Here is a 17372-nt window from a genome sequence, read left to right on the forward strand (position 1 = left end):
TCTCAAGAGATTCCATTTTTGACAACATGGCTTTATTCCATTTCTGACAATAGGGTTTTATACCATTTGTCGCTGTCCTGTCTGTTCATTGCGTCCTTGAAGCAAGACGGTTCACCAGTCTGTTAACATGACATAATCAGCCACATTGTTTGTACCAAGAATGAATCTGTTAGGTTATCTAGTAGCCCTAGATGATCTCCTAACCCAATGATCATTGTTTGCTGGCTGTTGAGCATTTTCAGCTTGTTGTCCTGGCATTTCAGCCTGCAAATTAGCATTAACAACTTGCTGTCCTAGCTATTCCTGCACATATAGTGGCTCATTATCATGGGCAATAGCTGGCTGATCATTTCCAGCATTATCTACATTTACAGGTTCATTTACAGCAGGTATTTTTTGTTGTACAGTGGGTACATTTTGCTGTCCAAAAGATATTTCTTTCCGGAATACAACCCTACGGACCTCCTCAGTTCTTTCGGCCTGTTTATGCATGCGATTTTCCTGGAAGATAACATCATTGCTGCGTACTACTTTCCTTTTCTCGGCATCCCATAATCTATACCCCATTTCACCCTCGTCACCATATCCTAGGAAAATGCATTTGCGGGACTTTCGCTTAAGTTTGCTGCGTTTTTTTTACGAATGTGCACAAAATGCTTGTAGCCAAACACTTTCAGGTGAGCATATGAAGGTGGCTTGCCCGACCACGCTTCTTGGGGAACTCCCCTCTCCTCCCCCTCCCGCCACCCTCCCAAAGACCTGTTTGGTGACTGATTAATCAAGTGTACGGTTGTCATAATAGCCTCTGCCTAAAAACCATGGGGTAATGCATCATGAGACAACATTGTATGGACCTTATATTGTATGGTCCGATTCATACACTCTACAACGCCATTTTCGGGCGGATTATGAGGGGCAGTGAACTCCCTCTTTATCCCTTTGCTGTCGCAAAATGCCTGAAAGGCCTTGGACACATAATCCCCAACCATTGTCAGAGCGAAGACACTTAAGTGTCTTATCAGTCTGATTTTCAACCAATGTCAATAAATTTTAAACTTGTCAAGCACTTCATCCTTGCTACGAATAGGATGAATTCTTACCTTCCGTGTAGTATCATCAACAAAGGTGACAAAATATTTCTTTCTCCCTAGAGATAATCTTGGCATCTGATATACATTGGAATGTACTAACTCTAAAGGAGAAGATTTCAGCGAAAGAGACTTTTTATGAGACGTCTGTGTATGTTTACCATAAACACAATGATTACAATGCTCAAAATCAGCATAACGAAGACAAGGCAAGTATCCCAAACAGGAGAGCACTTTCGTTCCAATTTGACTCATGTGTCCCAATTGGCCATGCCACAAAGAAACACTTGGTTACATGGCCACGACAACAATATGATGACTCACACTAGATACATGGAGATGATACAAGATATCACTTTTACAACCTCTGCCAATCACTCTAGATCCCTTACAGATCTTCCACTTCCCATCACCAAAGGTGATATGAAATCCATCGTCATCTAGCTACCCTGTGCTAATCAAGCTCTTCTTGGGTTGAGGTACATGCCATACATGCCGAAGTGTGAAGACGGAACCATATTGAAACTACAACTGCAAACTGTCAATACCTGCAATGTCACATGCATTGTTCCCCAAGATGGATAACACCATGTCGACCCCCTATATAGTTAGAGAACCACTCATGATGAGGGGTGGCATGAAAGGAAGCACCTAAATCGAGAATCCAGGTATGCATTTCATCATCTGTATCTGTAAGTAAAGCATGTGAACCAAAGTGTGAAGAGACAAAGAGTATGTCTTTCCCACTGTCACTATCGTAAGTGTCTACATTCACCTCTTCAATTTTGACATTGCTCTTCTTAGGTTGACTCTCTTTTTTCTCTTCCTTGCTATCATCAGTCTTCTTGCCCTTTTGAGATACAGGAGTTCGAGGTTCAATATTCATTCACTGCACGGTGTGTTTGTTGCATGAGCATTGTATATTCCGTAGTTATGTCACTTCAGTTATTTTCTGTGTTAATTGTTTCTGAGTACCCTAACCCTAACTATGTTCTTTTATCAATCTCTGCTTTGTTGTATGATTGCTATGTGTTTCTATATCAAAGTATTTCTTTACAATGTGTATACGTACAAAATATTCAACTTTCTATAATCCATAAAAACCTGAATATTCTGATTTTTTTTCGGGACAACCACTATTAGCGACTACCATGTAACTTCATTAATAGATTTGATGAAACCCACTCTAGGAAACTTATCAATTTCTTCCTTTGCCTCCTTCACATAGTTTGGGTTCATACTGTATCTCTTCCGCATAATTGTCTTGGCATTTTCTTTCAATTTGATTCTATGTTGACATATGCAACCAACCCTTACCCTTGAATATGGTGGTAATAAGTTGATTTAATAGTAATGACAGGAAGTAATTAATTCACATAAATTGAAATGCACACTTTAGCTTCTAAATCTTGGACAATGGACAAACTCTTGGCCCCAGAACTAGCACCCTTTCAGTATTTTTTAATCTTTTATTACAAATGGATGGAGTACAAATGAGATTCATTGATCTTCTTTGCTAATCCAAGTTCTACTTGCTGTCATTAATGATAAGCAAGCCTTCAAACCAATTTGCCCCTTGGTTTACTTAGGAAATTGACCTTCACTTTACTCCTTGTGAGACAAATTTAGCGCCAAATTGAAATTGATTGGTTGGCCTCTTGAATCTCCCCAAATTCTTCAATTTCAGTTGCTGGAATTGAAGTCTTAGGCCTTCAATTTTGAGCACGCATTTCAAGACAATTGTCAAAACCCTAATTTTTGCTGTAAATGAGGGTTTTTAGTAGAGATTGACTGAAATCTATTCCTTGGATGACTCAAACTGCTGCAAAATGTTGAGGGCAACTTAGAAATGGCTAGAGAATAATAGAGAATGCTGGAGAGAGAGAAATTTCTGATTTTCTTCGCCAAAACCACTTGCAATTTACTATCTTGATCGGGAGAGCCCCACTTGTAGTTAGTATCAGTTTGGGAGCAAAAAATGGATGTTGCCAGCGTCCAATTGCTTTCGCCTGTGTGTTTTGGCCCTAGTTTAGATTGTATGAATGCATGGCTAGTTGTTGCACTTGAATTTGCTTGTTTGCTATGAAAAATTCTTCCGTTTAGCTAAAATTTATCAATATAAGCAAAATAAATGACTTGGCTAAGGCTTCTAGGGCTGTCACTTGCTATTATACACCTTTTAACAAATATTTGCAAATTTCATGTAGGTCTCTAATGTTATAGAATAGTTTACTAGCCTCTTCTTGTCCAATAGCCCCCTTTCTCTCATAAAGGCTGGAAAAAACTTCCACCAACCTCGAAAACCGTTTTTTCCACTTGAATGGGCAAGTTTTGCCAAGTGGTAGTCTTGTAATCCTATTTTCCAGCATTATTCAGCTGATGAAATTATTTTTTAATATGTTAATTTTAAAAATTTATTTAATAATTATTTTACTATCGAGAAAAATAAATTTACTAGGGAATATGATTGGCTAGGCTATTTTTTCTCCCAAGTATCCTCAAGCAGTTATTGATTCTTATACTAGCATTAATTAATTAATTAATAGATAGTCTCCTTATGTCACCCAAGGGTTATCAAGTACGAAATGTACGATATGGTACGATACAATAAAATACGGTACTAATTGGTACCTTATGATTTTATAAGGTATAGTATAATATTAGTACGAAAAAATAACAAACAACTTGGTTATTTTGGATTATAGATAATAGAACACATGTTTACAGCTGAAATAGCAATGTCACTTGAGTTAATAGTATGAACACATGAGGGTAACAAGGTAAAACTTCATGCACAACATGTGCAATGCTCTACTAGAAGACAGATGGGAGTGTATATGTAATACATCATACAACAAGGCAAAGTGTAGAGTGGATGGACAAAGAGGTTCTTCATTCTTTTGTGTGTGTGTGAGAGAGAGAGAGAGAGAGAGAGAGAGAGAGAGAGAGAGAGACACTTGAAATTATGATAATAAACATAAGGATATTGTGTGGTCTAGTCTTCATAGGCCAAAAATAGCCTATTTTTTGGTACGAATTTGTACGGATATGTACCATACGATATGGTACAAACCCTACGGAATGAACTAGTTCGTATGTAGTACAAATGCAACTATGATGTCACCATTGACATTAGTGGCCAATAAATTGGTCTAGGTCCAAATCTGACATTAGATACCACCTTGTATTTGCCATGCATAACTTATTACAACATTTGCCTTTGGCATCAATTGATATTTGGGGGTCATGATGAAATAATTAACTTGGACCTCACATGTGCAAGTTACCTTTGCACATTTAATTAACTTTTAATTAAAAGCTAAGCCAGGGATTCAAATTTCATGGCCTCGTGACAAACTTTCCCCTTGAAATCCTTGCAATCATCCTCGATTACACTGAAATGCGCCGAAGAAAAACATACTACACTAGAATTTCCAAAAGTCATCATACTATAAACAACATTGGTTACTTTTGCTTAACCAAGCTAATGCCAAACACTTGCTGAAAATAATTTCCAGCTGGCATAAATACAACACAAGACTTGTTTAGAGTCCAAAATTGCTGCTAGAAATTCATAGAATATATTTCCCATTAGCATATCTCAAATTTTCTAGACAAACAACCATAGCAAGGCATAAATTGAGAGTAAACCATGGCTAAATTATCAACGGCGTTCATAAAACATGCTGTTGTTCATAAAACGAGTTGAATGCCATTGAGAATTGATGATCATTGATTGAAAACCAACAACAAATAATTAATCTTTGATGATCATACACTATTGCAAACTGATGCAAATTGATGTATGTGTATAGTTCCAAAGCTTATAGGTGAAAAATCATACCCTGTGCATATCAAATTGTAGGGACTAGTATACTAAATAGTAACCTCATAGCAAACATATTGTTAGCACAGAACCCTAGATGCAAGCTGAATACATGCGAGATCCACTATACAGACATCTGTCCATCTGTGGAGCAACGGAAGTGCTTTTTTCCCATTGAGCATCAAGCAATGCTTTAGACCCTTGCTTTGCTGAACCTGACTAAGCTTGATCCAAAGCTTGCTCTAATTGAAAAGCCTTGAAGTAAAGCTGCAATAACAGAGGATGGTTTGCCAAGTCTTCCTCTTGCATCCACTTAGCATCAATTGATTAATAGTTCTGAAATTTCAACTGAATAGTTCTGAAATTTCAACAAATAGCTTCTATAAACTTTATCTATGATGTTTCTCTTTTTACATAGTTGCCTTCGTACGTCATACAGACACATTCATACCGTACGAATCATACGGTACCGTACGGTACGTATTTGTACGAATTCGTACATTATTTTGGGCTTGTTTTGGCCATGTCTTCTGCGCGTCCTGCATCCCGCATCACATGTTTCCTACACCCCCGCTTTTATTCCGCTTGCCTTCGTGGCACTTTTTGGGGAGTGGGAAGCCTTGGATACCTCATCCCACCCCCTTTTCCAGCCATGCACTCCCCTCCCCAGTCCTCTTTGGATTCCTTCTAGTTGGCAACCCTCTCTTTGACCGTTGACCCCTCTTTGACTGTTTGAACTTTGACCCTTCTCTTATCTACAAAAGGCGCTCCTCTCCTCCATGCTTCTAGACCAATTCAGCAAGCACTTACCATTCTCATCTTCCTCTCTTGGATCTTGATTCTTGAATGGACTTGTGATTTGTTATTCTCAAATCTCACCTCCCATCCCCTCTTTCCCGCACCCTATTGAAGCATTTGCCATTCTCAAATCTCATCTCCCATCTCCTCTATCTAGCACCCTATCAAAACAGTTTCCATTCTCATCTCCCATCCCCTCTCTCTCACTCTTGCTCGAGTCTCCTCCCTTTCAACTTTCGAGTTTCAAGAGTCGAGACTCAAGCATCTCTCTCTCTCTCTCTCTCTGTCGGGTCTCTTTATCCGTTATTGGCACCATGACTCGTGAGAAGTATGAGGCCTTTCTTTTGCATGCAATCCATGTGGAGAGGGACACAAAGAAGTCCAACTCCCACCATTGGACATGCAAGTACTGTGGAAAGCGCTATACAAGTGGTGCAACTCGGCTTCTCCAACATCTTTCCAAGACGAGGGGGGAAGTTGCTCTATGCAAGGAGATCCCTCAAAACATTGGGGAGGAGATTCTCACCAAGATGAGAGGGGAATCTACAAGAGAAGGAGAAAGTGGCTTATTGGCACCAACTCCTATGTCTACTAATGAGGAAGCATCCAATGTGGATGTATCTTCAACCGATGCGAGAGAGGCCTCTACCATTGGTGGTGGGGTCTACACATCCGCATCCGGCTTCTGTAAAAGACAAAGAGTGGAGGCTCGTGCGGTGCCGGAGAGACAATCCTCTCTCTCTCAAGCTCCCACTCATGTGTGTGGATCGGTTGCTTTTCTTAGAGAAAGGCAACAACTTGCGGACATTGAAATTGCACACACAGTGATTGAGTGCAATCTTGCATTCAATGTCCTAAAGCAAGAGCAATGGAAGAAGATGATAAAAGCCATTGCCAATGTGGGTCCATGTGAAGGATGGACCGGTGTTACATACAATGACATGAGGAACGAAAAAGATTGATGAAGAGAAGGAGAGGATTCATAGAGCCCTTGATTCTATTCGGGCCACATGGATAAAATATGGTTGCTCCATTCTCACCGACGGATGGAGTGATCATAAGAAACGTGGCATCATCAAGACTCATCTCATGTCCCCTCGGCACTTACTTTTTGCAAGCCATAGCTACTAGTAAGAGGAGGAGAAAAACGACGGGCGCATTCATCTGCCACTACATTTGACAAGCTATCACTGAGGTATACATTGCAATTTGCCTTTAAATTTGTTTCACTTTCTTTCATTATGTTATCATGATTCATAATTGAAATTTGATTTATGGATAATGGCATATGCATGACTATCTATCTCTCTATTCTAATAATTAATTTCTCTCTAGTATCTATGATCTATCTCGATTCTCTCTTTCCCCCAAAGCCGCAAGGCTCAAGTTTCAACTCTCTCTAGACTCTTTCTCTCTCTAACCTTCAATTTTCAAGTATTGTTAGTATTAACTAATAAGTATACTTGTAAATTGTAAATTGTGGTTGTAGGTGGGCCCCTCAAATGTGGTGCAAGTTGTTACGGACAATGCATCGAATTGTCGGTGCATGGGCTGTTTGCTTGAGTCCTAGTTCCCTACGATTGTGTGGACTTCATGTGCAAGTCATTGTTTGGACTTGCTCATGGAGAACATTGGGAAGCTCAAGTGGGTGAAGAGGGTCGACCGCAAAGCTACATCAATTGTCACATTTTTCACGGTAAGGCAAAGGTGCTTGCGATGTATCGTGAGCATAGCACACTGGAGTTGAAGAAGCCTTCTTCAACTCGCTTTGCTTACATGTGGTTATTGCTTGAGCGCCTTTATGAGGTGCGATTCGCAGATAGTGGTGTCCACTCTATGAGAGTGGGATGAGCATGAGACAGAGGAGGCCAAAGCCATGCAACGCTTGTGCCTTAATGAGCAGTTTTGGCAAAAAGTCTGTGCTGTTGCCATTGTTGTGACTCCCTTTTATAGGGTATTACGTATGAGTGATTGCGAGGGATCCACCATTGACCTTCTCGTTTACTTCTTTAGAGCAGCATTGGTGGAGACACGTACTTGTACTATGATCACAGAGACACAGCATGCACATGTTTTAGAGATAGCAAAGAGGAGATGGGCGTGGATGCATAAACCCATCTATGGTTTTGCCGCATTGGTACATCCGGCCTATGAGTCACCAGCGCTCATGGATGATAGAGAGTTCCGTTCAGACCAGCTTGCTTATTTGTATTGTGTGGTCCCTATGGATGACCACAATGCAGTGCTAGAGGAGGTAGGATGCTATACGGATCAGAGAAGGCATGTGGCTTTTGCTTGTCCCACTTGTTGGAGGAGAGAGTCACTTGTGAAGCCTTTATTTTGGTGGCAAAACTTTGGATATGCATTGGAGACCCTTTAGCCCTTAGCCATGAGGGTCCTTGCGTAGGATTGCTCTTTAGGTGTATGTGAGAGAAACTGGAGTGCCTATTCTCTCATTCACACAAAGATTCGCAATCGGCTCAGCACATGACAGTCTTCCGAGTATACATAAGAAGGAGGAGGAGGAGGAGGAAATGATTTTTGCAGAGCTCTATAGAGAGCTTATAGTAGCAGATACTCGTGAGACTCGCAGTTAGTGTGCTCATGGGCAAGGAGTTGGAGTAGGTGGTAGTAGGGGCATGGTCATTTGACGCCTTGCATCATCGAGGAGGGGTGGTTCGAGGGGCTTGCAGACATATGTAAGGCGGAGCTCTAGTAGCTTACATCATGTGCCATGATGACATCCCCCCCTTGCCTACACAACCACTACCTAGGGAGCCATCATTTAATGATTATGGTAACCTCATTAGTGAGGATGAGTATGAGTGTGTCTCGTCATCGGATGCTGAGGAGTCATCTTTAGACTCTCTTGATGAGCACTTAGATGATTCTGATGATGATGATGATGATAGTAATACCTCATCATAGATTCATATGACATAGGTCTCTTTTTTTAAAAAAAAATGAGATATACTAGACTGTAGTTGTATCACATGTTTTGCGCAGCCTATGCGACCGCGATGGTCACTCCATGTATTCATCTTATTCTATAATGAAATGGCTATTTTCACTTTAAACATATATTCTATGATCTATTATTTAATGATTTATGGTTTTTGTTATTTAAAAAATTATCTTAATTTCTTTCCGTACTAATATCGTACCGTATCTTATAAAATCATAAGGTACCAATTAGTACCGTATTTTATCGTATCGTACTGTATCGTACCTTTCATACCTGACAACTATGTCTTTTTATATGCCAAAATCTACTCGAGTACTAAAATTTCATCTATCTCCTCAACCTTTGGCTGAATTAGACACATCACCATGAAAAGGTTTCAACAAGTTGACATGAAATACCTGTATGTGCCAATGTGGAGGCAATTTTACATTTCATCTTTTTCAACCTTTTCAACATAGAGCAATACGTAATCACCCTTCTCAAACTACAAAGCATGCCTATGAGATGTTTCCCTTTGCTTCTCTTGAGACCTCTGAACAACATACTTAACCTTTGGATAGGCCGCATCCATGTTTTCTGCATACCAACCAACCTCAAAGATCTTGTCATTTGTATGTAAACTAGGGGGCACTTACTTACCACCTTCCACAACATCAAATGGACCTTTGCGATTGGAACTATGTATTATATTATTGTATGCAAACTCTACCAAAAGCAAATAGTGCTCCCACTGTGACTTATGCTAAGATACATAACATATCAAGAGCTAAAGCACTGTAGAATTTGCCTCTTTTGACTAACCATCTATTTGCGGATTGAAAGATGAAGAAAATTTCCACATGGTATCCTTATTTTCAAACAATCCCTTCTAAAACAAACTAGTCATCCAATAGTCTCGGTCATTGATGATTGACTCTAGTATACCATGATACTCAAGAACATGTGCCAAAAATAAGCATGCCATATAATTAGTACCATATGAATTATTTGCATGACCAACAATCATTCCTTGAACCCCAAAAGCACTAGGCGGTAAGATGCATAACCCAACATGCCACTGTGTCCCATGCATAATGTGAATACTGCCATACATAGGGTTATGTATACTATCAGCCATATCCAGATACATTGACCCTTGCACACAATGCATTGGTTGCTGCATGCCATAAGGAGTTATGCCATATATTTCCATATACGGTCCTTGACCTAGCATAGCATGAAAAATAGTGCCACCACCAAAGTATCCTAGTGTTGGGTATTGAGTTCGTGTGTGTCGCTAGCAAGCTATGGGGGAGAGAGAGAGAGAGAGAGAGAGAGAGAGAGACTCTTGCAACTACACACAATTTGAAAGATAGATTGATAATAATGAGTGAGATAATAAGAGATGAAAGTACAAGTGATAGAGCTTGAATATATAGGTTGAGGCATCCACTTGCACCTTTGATCCTTGTTTAATTCTAAGTGGTGTAAAATGTGTTGACACCTAGACACACTTTTTTACACAATAATGTGTATTCACATATAGGGATAAATAAATTTAACAAGTTACGAAGTCCCCCCTTTTGGTCACGGGTGATTGAACCTATGACATGAAACATATGAAAAGGCAAAGGGAAGGTTTTACCTCGAAGATAGTGTGTCTAATCCCGTACAATGATTTTGGAAAGGAGATACATAAGTGAGAGAGGTGCAACGTGAGAATGACATAACATAGTGTACCGAAAAGCTCAAGGACCTAAAGTAGATATAGTTCAAAGCTGCATGTGCATGGCTGTGAAGTTGATCAAAAGCTAGGTTGGCTCACAGGCACCGAGCACATGACTAGAGGCACGGAGTACATGACCACAAGTCAAATACACGGATATTGCTTTCAGGATCAACTTAGAAGTCAAGGAGAAAGTGGTTACGATCTTTTGCAAATCTTAAGAAATCATTTCATTTCATTTGAGCTCTCTCTCACAGCTTTGCCAGCAAACAGTTTCTCATCTAGTAGTCATACTTCAGGTTCACTTTTGCATGTGGACATTTGATTACTGTAACCACATTAAAGCAGAGATGTTTTAGCTTTGATATTCATTGCACGCTGTGATCAATTAAAGTACGGTATTTCAGGGCTTCCATAGACCTCGACTTGAGCGTGCATCAGCATCATTTAATGGTTTGAAGGTATGTTTTTCTGTATATTCAGACAAGTTTGTTGGGAGTGTTGATAATCACTACAAAGACGCTTGTTTCTGCCCAGTTCACCTCTGTGATGTCTTACGCTACAGGAGTTACAGTCCATATCATATACTTTACAATCCTCAGAATCTAGCACAGCCATAAATGTTAAGGTCCAGGAAGATGGTGCGAGCAGTAGTGGTAGCTCTGATCTAAGGTCACAAAAGAGCTCAGGCACTTCTTGGTAAGATTAACCCTATTGCTTCAAATGCATTATGTAGTCTTTAGACTTCTGTTAAATGTGTGTGTGCACACTGTCTGCCTGTGCACGTGGCATGTGCCATGTGCAGGCATATCAAGCTTATCTGTGAATGTGGAACCTAATTTTTTATCAAACTTAGAAGTCATGAGCTTAACATGACTAATTTTCTTGCAGGGCGCCATTTATTCTCAAGAAGTAAAATAAATCAATTAAAGATATCAGATGCAGTGCTTCTTAGAAGATGAATCCCCTCCATACTCAACTTAACAGCTATATTTTTTTGTATTGGAGACTAAATGAGCACCAGGGGACTATTTGCAAGACACATAAACAATGTGCTTGAACCTCGGGTGCAGAATATTAATGCCCAACATGATGAACGGCTTCACCAGGAAAGGCTGCATGACATGGACCATGACTAAAGATTATGTCTCGGTTGAGGAAATTTAAACAACTGTGTCAGTCTTTATTGTATGTAATAGCGTTGAGCTCCTTTTAGCAGAGTAAGCCATTTGGATGGTGAAGGATTAATAGGCCCTCAATCAGGTCCCCTTTATAAACTGGTCACTGTAAACAAGTAATTCTGATATTAACTGTTCTGTTCTCCTCTTGGTAATGCCATGTACAGCCTATGCAAATCTGTTGAGTTGTGAGCATTGGAAAGGTGAAGAGCAACAGTTGTTTTGGTTGCTTCGCTGATACAATGATTCCGAAACTTTACTATTGCAGATAATTCAGAAGGCCTTGAGTCGCTTGAAATCAGCCTCAGTATTTGTTTGCTCGTGACAACGATACTGTTGGCTTGCTATGTGTGTGTGCTTCTGTGTGTAGGAAACTGGAATTCAAATATGCAGAGGGAGCTATGTTAGGAGGCGAGGAATCTATCACCTAATGGTGTCTGAGTTAGACTCTTCCCACGAGATGCCAGGAGGTTGAGTCCAAAAAACTACATGAATCGTTTGTTAAGCTCTAACCTTGAAACTGAAATAGGAGCATACATCACAAAGTTACAACTAGGAAGTCTTGTCCATGGTATTTTGAGGAGGAATATACCCATATGCCTTTGAAGAGCAATTCTTTCTTAAAATATAATCAAGATATTGCAAGTTAAATGGACTATGAGTAGGGGAAAGGCTTATTCAATATATTGCAATTTCAAAATTAAAGTAGAAAGTAAGCATTAGTGTCGCAAATTTGTTGAATTCATCAAATGACACAATAGGGAACTTTGGTAGAAATTGGATTGTAAATTTCAAGTATGTAATGCATGAAGTTACTTGGAAGTGTTTATATAAACATCCTTATAGCTTGAAGGTATTAGCCTTTGAAATGATGAGCCTTTTAAAATATTGTAATCTTATCGGAGAAAGAGAAGCTTGATTATTTTCCTAGGAACTCAAATTTCAAGTCATCGACTTTCACAAAAATTTCAAGTCATCAACTTTCACAAAAATTAGTCCTTCCAAGAAACGTATTAAATGTCTCTTTTTGTTTTGTAGAGGTATGCAATATAATTTGTGTTGAGGTTTGGTTGGTTTCTCACACCATGGAGTTCGTTTTGGGGGTCAATTGATATCCTTAAAGTTGTCTTTTTATTTTTTAAAAAAAATCATTAGGTTTGGTCTCAAACATCCTTTTTGATACTCTTTCATGCATCCTTTCCCTTTGTATGCCATGTCTTCTTTCAAATGCAACACCGTTAAAACTTTGTAGAATGATTTTCTTATCATATCAAGATTAGTTCATGCAATCGACACTTCTAAAAGTATGTTGGATCGAGTATCCTATTGCATTCAAGGTAGATTCATGTCTTGCAAAGCATATACATATGGCATTTGCATGATTGTGTTAGGGTGGTGATGAGTCATAATTTTCTACTTTTTGCTTTTGCTCCTTTAGGTAACACTCAATTTAAATTTGAATGTTAAATTAAGTGGTGGACAAAGGGTTTGGATGGGCTGATATAGTCTTCCTATGGAAGAAATATGGAAGGAATCTAGGTCAAGTTTGTGTTTCAGGTAGAATGTCACTTTAGCTAAGGATGCAAGTGGGGCAACTTTATTAGATGTTAAGTGTCATATAGCTTGGTTTTATTTTCTACTTTAATTGTCAACTTCAACATCATAGTTTTGCCTTATAATAAGACCCCATTAGATATACTAGTTGTTTATTGAAAGGGAGCTTGGAGAGGCACCCCTCATGTTAACACCAATGTTAAAAGATGAAAGAAGAGTTTAAGATTATGGAATTGTAAGTAGCAATCAATTTACAAATGTTATGGATATTGATCAATTATGAAGGTTCATATTATAGTGGATCTTCATAAATGAGTCATAAATTTCTACTTTTTGCTTTTGCTCCTTTAGATGACACCCAATTTAATTTTGAATGTTAAATTAAGTGGTGGACAAAAGGTTTTGGATGGGTTGATGTAGTCTTCCTATGGAAGAAATATGGAAGCAATCTAGGTCAAGTTCGTATTTTTGGTAGAATGTCACTTTAGCTAAGGATGGAAGTGGGCCAACTTTATTAGATGTTAAGTGTCATATAGCCTGGTTTTATTTTCTACTTTAATTGTCAACCTCAACACCGTAGTTTTGCCTTATAGTAACACCCCATTAGATACACAAGTATAGTTGTTTATTGAAAATGAGCTTGGAGAGGCACCCCTCATGTTAAGACCAATGTTAAAATATGAAAGAAGAGTTTAAGATTGTGGAATTGTAAGTAACAATCAATTACAAAGGTTATGGATATTGATCAATTATGAAGGTTCATATCGTAGTGGATCTTCATAAATGAAGTTATCACTTGGACAAGCATATACACTATTTCTTTGTGTATATATGTGCACATGTGCACATGCATAAATGTTTCCTTAGGTAAAATAACATTTTAAATATTAGTTGTGCGAGGACAATTTATTCCATAAAGTCCAGGAGGGCATTATAAAGCAATGAAATATCCACACAAAGGCAATGTAATAATTACAAGAAACCTTTGTTAAAGGAATGTAATAGTAATTTTGGATAGCAACATTCAACTAATCTCGATGCTTCAGAATTGAATTTCCTAAGGGACTAGTTTAGAACTAATAATAAAGTTACTACTAATTGTAAAAGGCTCATATCCAAGAAATATATGTAATGAACAAGAAAATACGAAAGCCATGGTTAAAATAAAAATAGCAAATGATCTAATTATTATGTTGGAACATTACACCAAGAGAAAATAGAAATGGCAGCAAGATATCCACCTCTAGCAACAATGGACCAAGGTGCTCACCTCTTAGCTATAGTGAAAGGTCCACACACGGAAGCTTCAAGAGAAGATTTGATTAATTGGCAAAAAGATAATATACATATTTTTTGCTTAGCTTTATATGTCTCCCCTTCCCCCACCCCTTTGTGCCGACATCATAAAGAAGCCTTATGCTCAAGCTTTTAAACTCCTTTGTGATAAATTACTCATTCACATTTTGGTTTTCTTGTAACATTTTTATTACTTAAACACGTGTAGAGCATCACTATTTCATTGGTGGGAAATATGTGAGAGATTGTTTTCTATCGACTTAGAGGATGGCAAGGGTAGATTATGCTATGTACTGTCAAGTTGGAAGGCAATTGACATGAGATTATGCTATGATTGAAAAGAATAGAAGGGTGTTGGATTGCTCCAAATTGTGTGAGGAGTCTAATTTCGTCATGATAATGCGATAAAGCGGCGGTCATGCATATGAAGGTGAAGAGAAGGAATGGTGTGGCATAGTGTCATAAATGAAGAGATGTGAAATATATGACGCTGCTACGTGTAATGGATATCGTGGTCATGCTTGGCCAAGCACAAGATTATAATGTCTACATCCTCTTGGTTCACTTGGGGCCTACCAATGGCTCAGCTGAATGATTTTTCTATGGCTCTAGTGATGTTGCAATCTTCACATACCCCATCCCAAGAGGGGCAAGTGCGAGGGTGGAGAAAGAGCATGTTGTTGCTATTTTATTCTTAGATCACTTTGGGCATTTAGACACATTGCCAAGCAAGGATGTTCTTCAAACATTACCACGCAAGGATGCTCTTCAAATGCCTTGTGTGGAAGAAAAAGCGAGACTACTTGGAAAAAATGGAGATAGAGATATATGAGGTATTTCTTGCAAAAGATAGCAAAAGAGCATTGAGAATGTCTCATAAGAGATAGCTTCCATATACATCTTATATCACTTGATACTTGGCTCCATCATGGAAAACAATTATACAAGGTATTGCGACGGATACCCATGCAACTTACAATACTTGATACTTGGCTCCATTATTGTATGATGTATTCAAAAGGACACAAGATGAGGAGAGTGTAGTGACAGAGCGCTTCTCACATGCATGTGGCACATTGGCACCCATATTGGCTTTTATACTCAATAGAGTAGTATGTGAGGGATTCCCTAAAATATGGTCGGACCATACTATACTATAGTCCCACTGTTTAAGAGCAATGACCCTTCGGTTCCCAGTAACTACATGACCACCATGATTAGCTACACACTTGCTAAGTTATACAAATTGATATTGGAGGATGAGCTCAATGCACGGGTTGAGATGCAAGGCAAGAGAGCACAAGGGTAGGTTGGTTTTAGACGTAGGCACACCACATTCTCACACTTAAAGCAAACATTAAGAGTTGAACACAAGATAGGAGGATGTACTATTACTTTGTGGATTTTCGTAAGCCATTTGACACAGTACCTTGAGCAAATTTCATGCAAAGATTGCGAGGGATTGTTGTGCCAAGGGCATGTAGTGAGGCATTTATGCATTATATGAGAGAGTGATAGGCCATGTGCACACACCTAGGGGGATGTTTGGGAGGATTGACAACACCATACGAGTAAAATAGACATACTCGCTTTCACCCAAAGTATTTGGACTATGCATAGATGAGGTGTCTAACTAGATTGATGGGGGAGGTGGAGGTGGAGGTGGAGCTAGCGTAGTTGGAGTGGTGATATAGATACTATTGTATGTCCGTGATATTGTACTCATTTCAGATTCACAATAGGGCTTGCAATGTCACTTATATGCACTATATACATTTTTTAGAGATAGAGATCTCACAGTGAATCTTGGAAAAACCAAAGTCATGGTATTTAATAGTTTTGTGGTATGGGTGGCCTTATGTTAGGAAGGGTCATATCACAAGTTCACAATACCCACGACTTTATTTGTGGGGACTTGTCTTTACTCTTTATTTGGTAATTGGCCAATCTAATTTGTGATAGGACAACTCCTTTACTTTTGTTTATGAAAGGAGGGAGTGTGGCCACAGCCCATCGTCCATTCATGTGCTTGCAAATTCTTGGTGTGGAGAGAGGAAGCTTATGGAGTGTGAGTTGGTGCTCAGCCGTTGTACTAGTCATAATTGTCTCTTTCATTGTTCTGTTGCGTGTTTTACCCTTCCAACATGGTATTTGAGACGTTAAGGTTTGATGTTGGCAGTTCTAGCTGAGATTATTGTGAGGCTCTCATTCAATTTGTGTAATTTGATGCCTGGATGGCATGCCTTTAAGGTTGACCTGCATGTCATAGCATGGCTGGCCGCTGACGCTGGAGTGGTGGACTTGCCGTGTCATGTGTTCTTGTTGACAGTATGGCACGTTGTTCGTATAGACATACTTGGATGGCTGAAGGCCTGGTAGTATTAGTAGTGCTATCCATGCTTGCGTTGGTTCGATCGGACGGCCTACCATTTGATTCGATTGGACTGCATATGCGCCTGCACTTGACTTCTCATGTCACGATCGACCGGCCTTCACGTTTCACCTCTGCGTTTAATTGCGCGCGCCTAGCTTCCAAATTGCCGCCATGCTTGCGTTGACTGACGTGTTGACCCTTAACCTGTGCTGTTCCTGCACGTGTGCCTGACGATCGTGCATCATGCATGCCTAACGTTCGCGTGTCGTCTAGTCTTCTGCTGCGGCAGTCCACTTCTTACTTGATCGTCGTACTTATGAGGCATCCTCTCTGTGCGTGCGTGCGTGTGTGTGTGTGTGTGTGTCGTCGGGTCTTTTGACGCAGCAGTCCACTCCTTGCCTAATCGTCGTACTTACTGGGCATTATGTAGTCGTTTCATTAATGGCCATTCATATGACATGTTTGTAATTTGGTTATTATGGGTGTTCATGTGCTACTTCCATGGTTTCTTCATTGCACTTTGCATGATTGGTTTTAATCTTGTATTTGTTGCAATCTATGTAAACTATTGAGGCTATTCATGCTCCA

General features: G+C 39.4%; 1 protein-coding gene across 1 annotated transcript in view; it reads left to right on the top strand.

The window, feature by feature from the left end:
* The window catches only part of LOC148020566 (uncharacterized), a 131685-nt gene extending 119731 nt beyond the window's left edge, over nucleotides 1–11954 (top strand). Inside the window, exons 12-14 of the mRNA XM_087698341.1 lie at nucleotides 10790–10843; nucleotides 10948–11081; nucleotides 11274–11954. Coding sequence (XP_087554467.1) covers nucleotides 10790–10843; nucleotides 10948–11081; nucleotides 11274–11298 — 213 coding nt within the window. The 3' untranslated portion in view covers nucleotides 11299–11954. The remainder of the gene's footprint in view (nucleotides 1–10789; nucleotides 10844–10947; nucleotides 11082–11273) is intronic.
* The last annotated feature ends 5418 nt before the right edge of the window (nucleotides 11955–17372 follow it).

Source organism: Lygodium microphyllum, chromosome 18, assembly GCF_053477565.2.
Source record: "Lygodium microphyllum isolate KBCC chromosome 18, Lygodium_microphyllum_v1.1.10, whole genome shotgun sequence".
NCBI classification, from domain to species: Eukaryota; Viridiplantae; Streptophyta; class Polypodiopsida; order Schizaeales; family Lygodiaceae; genus Lygodium; species Lygodium microphyllum.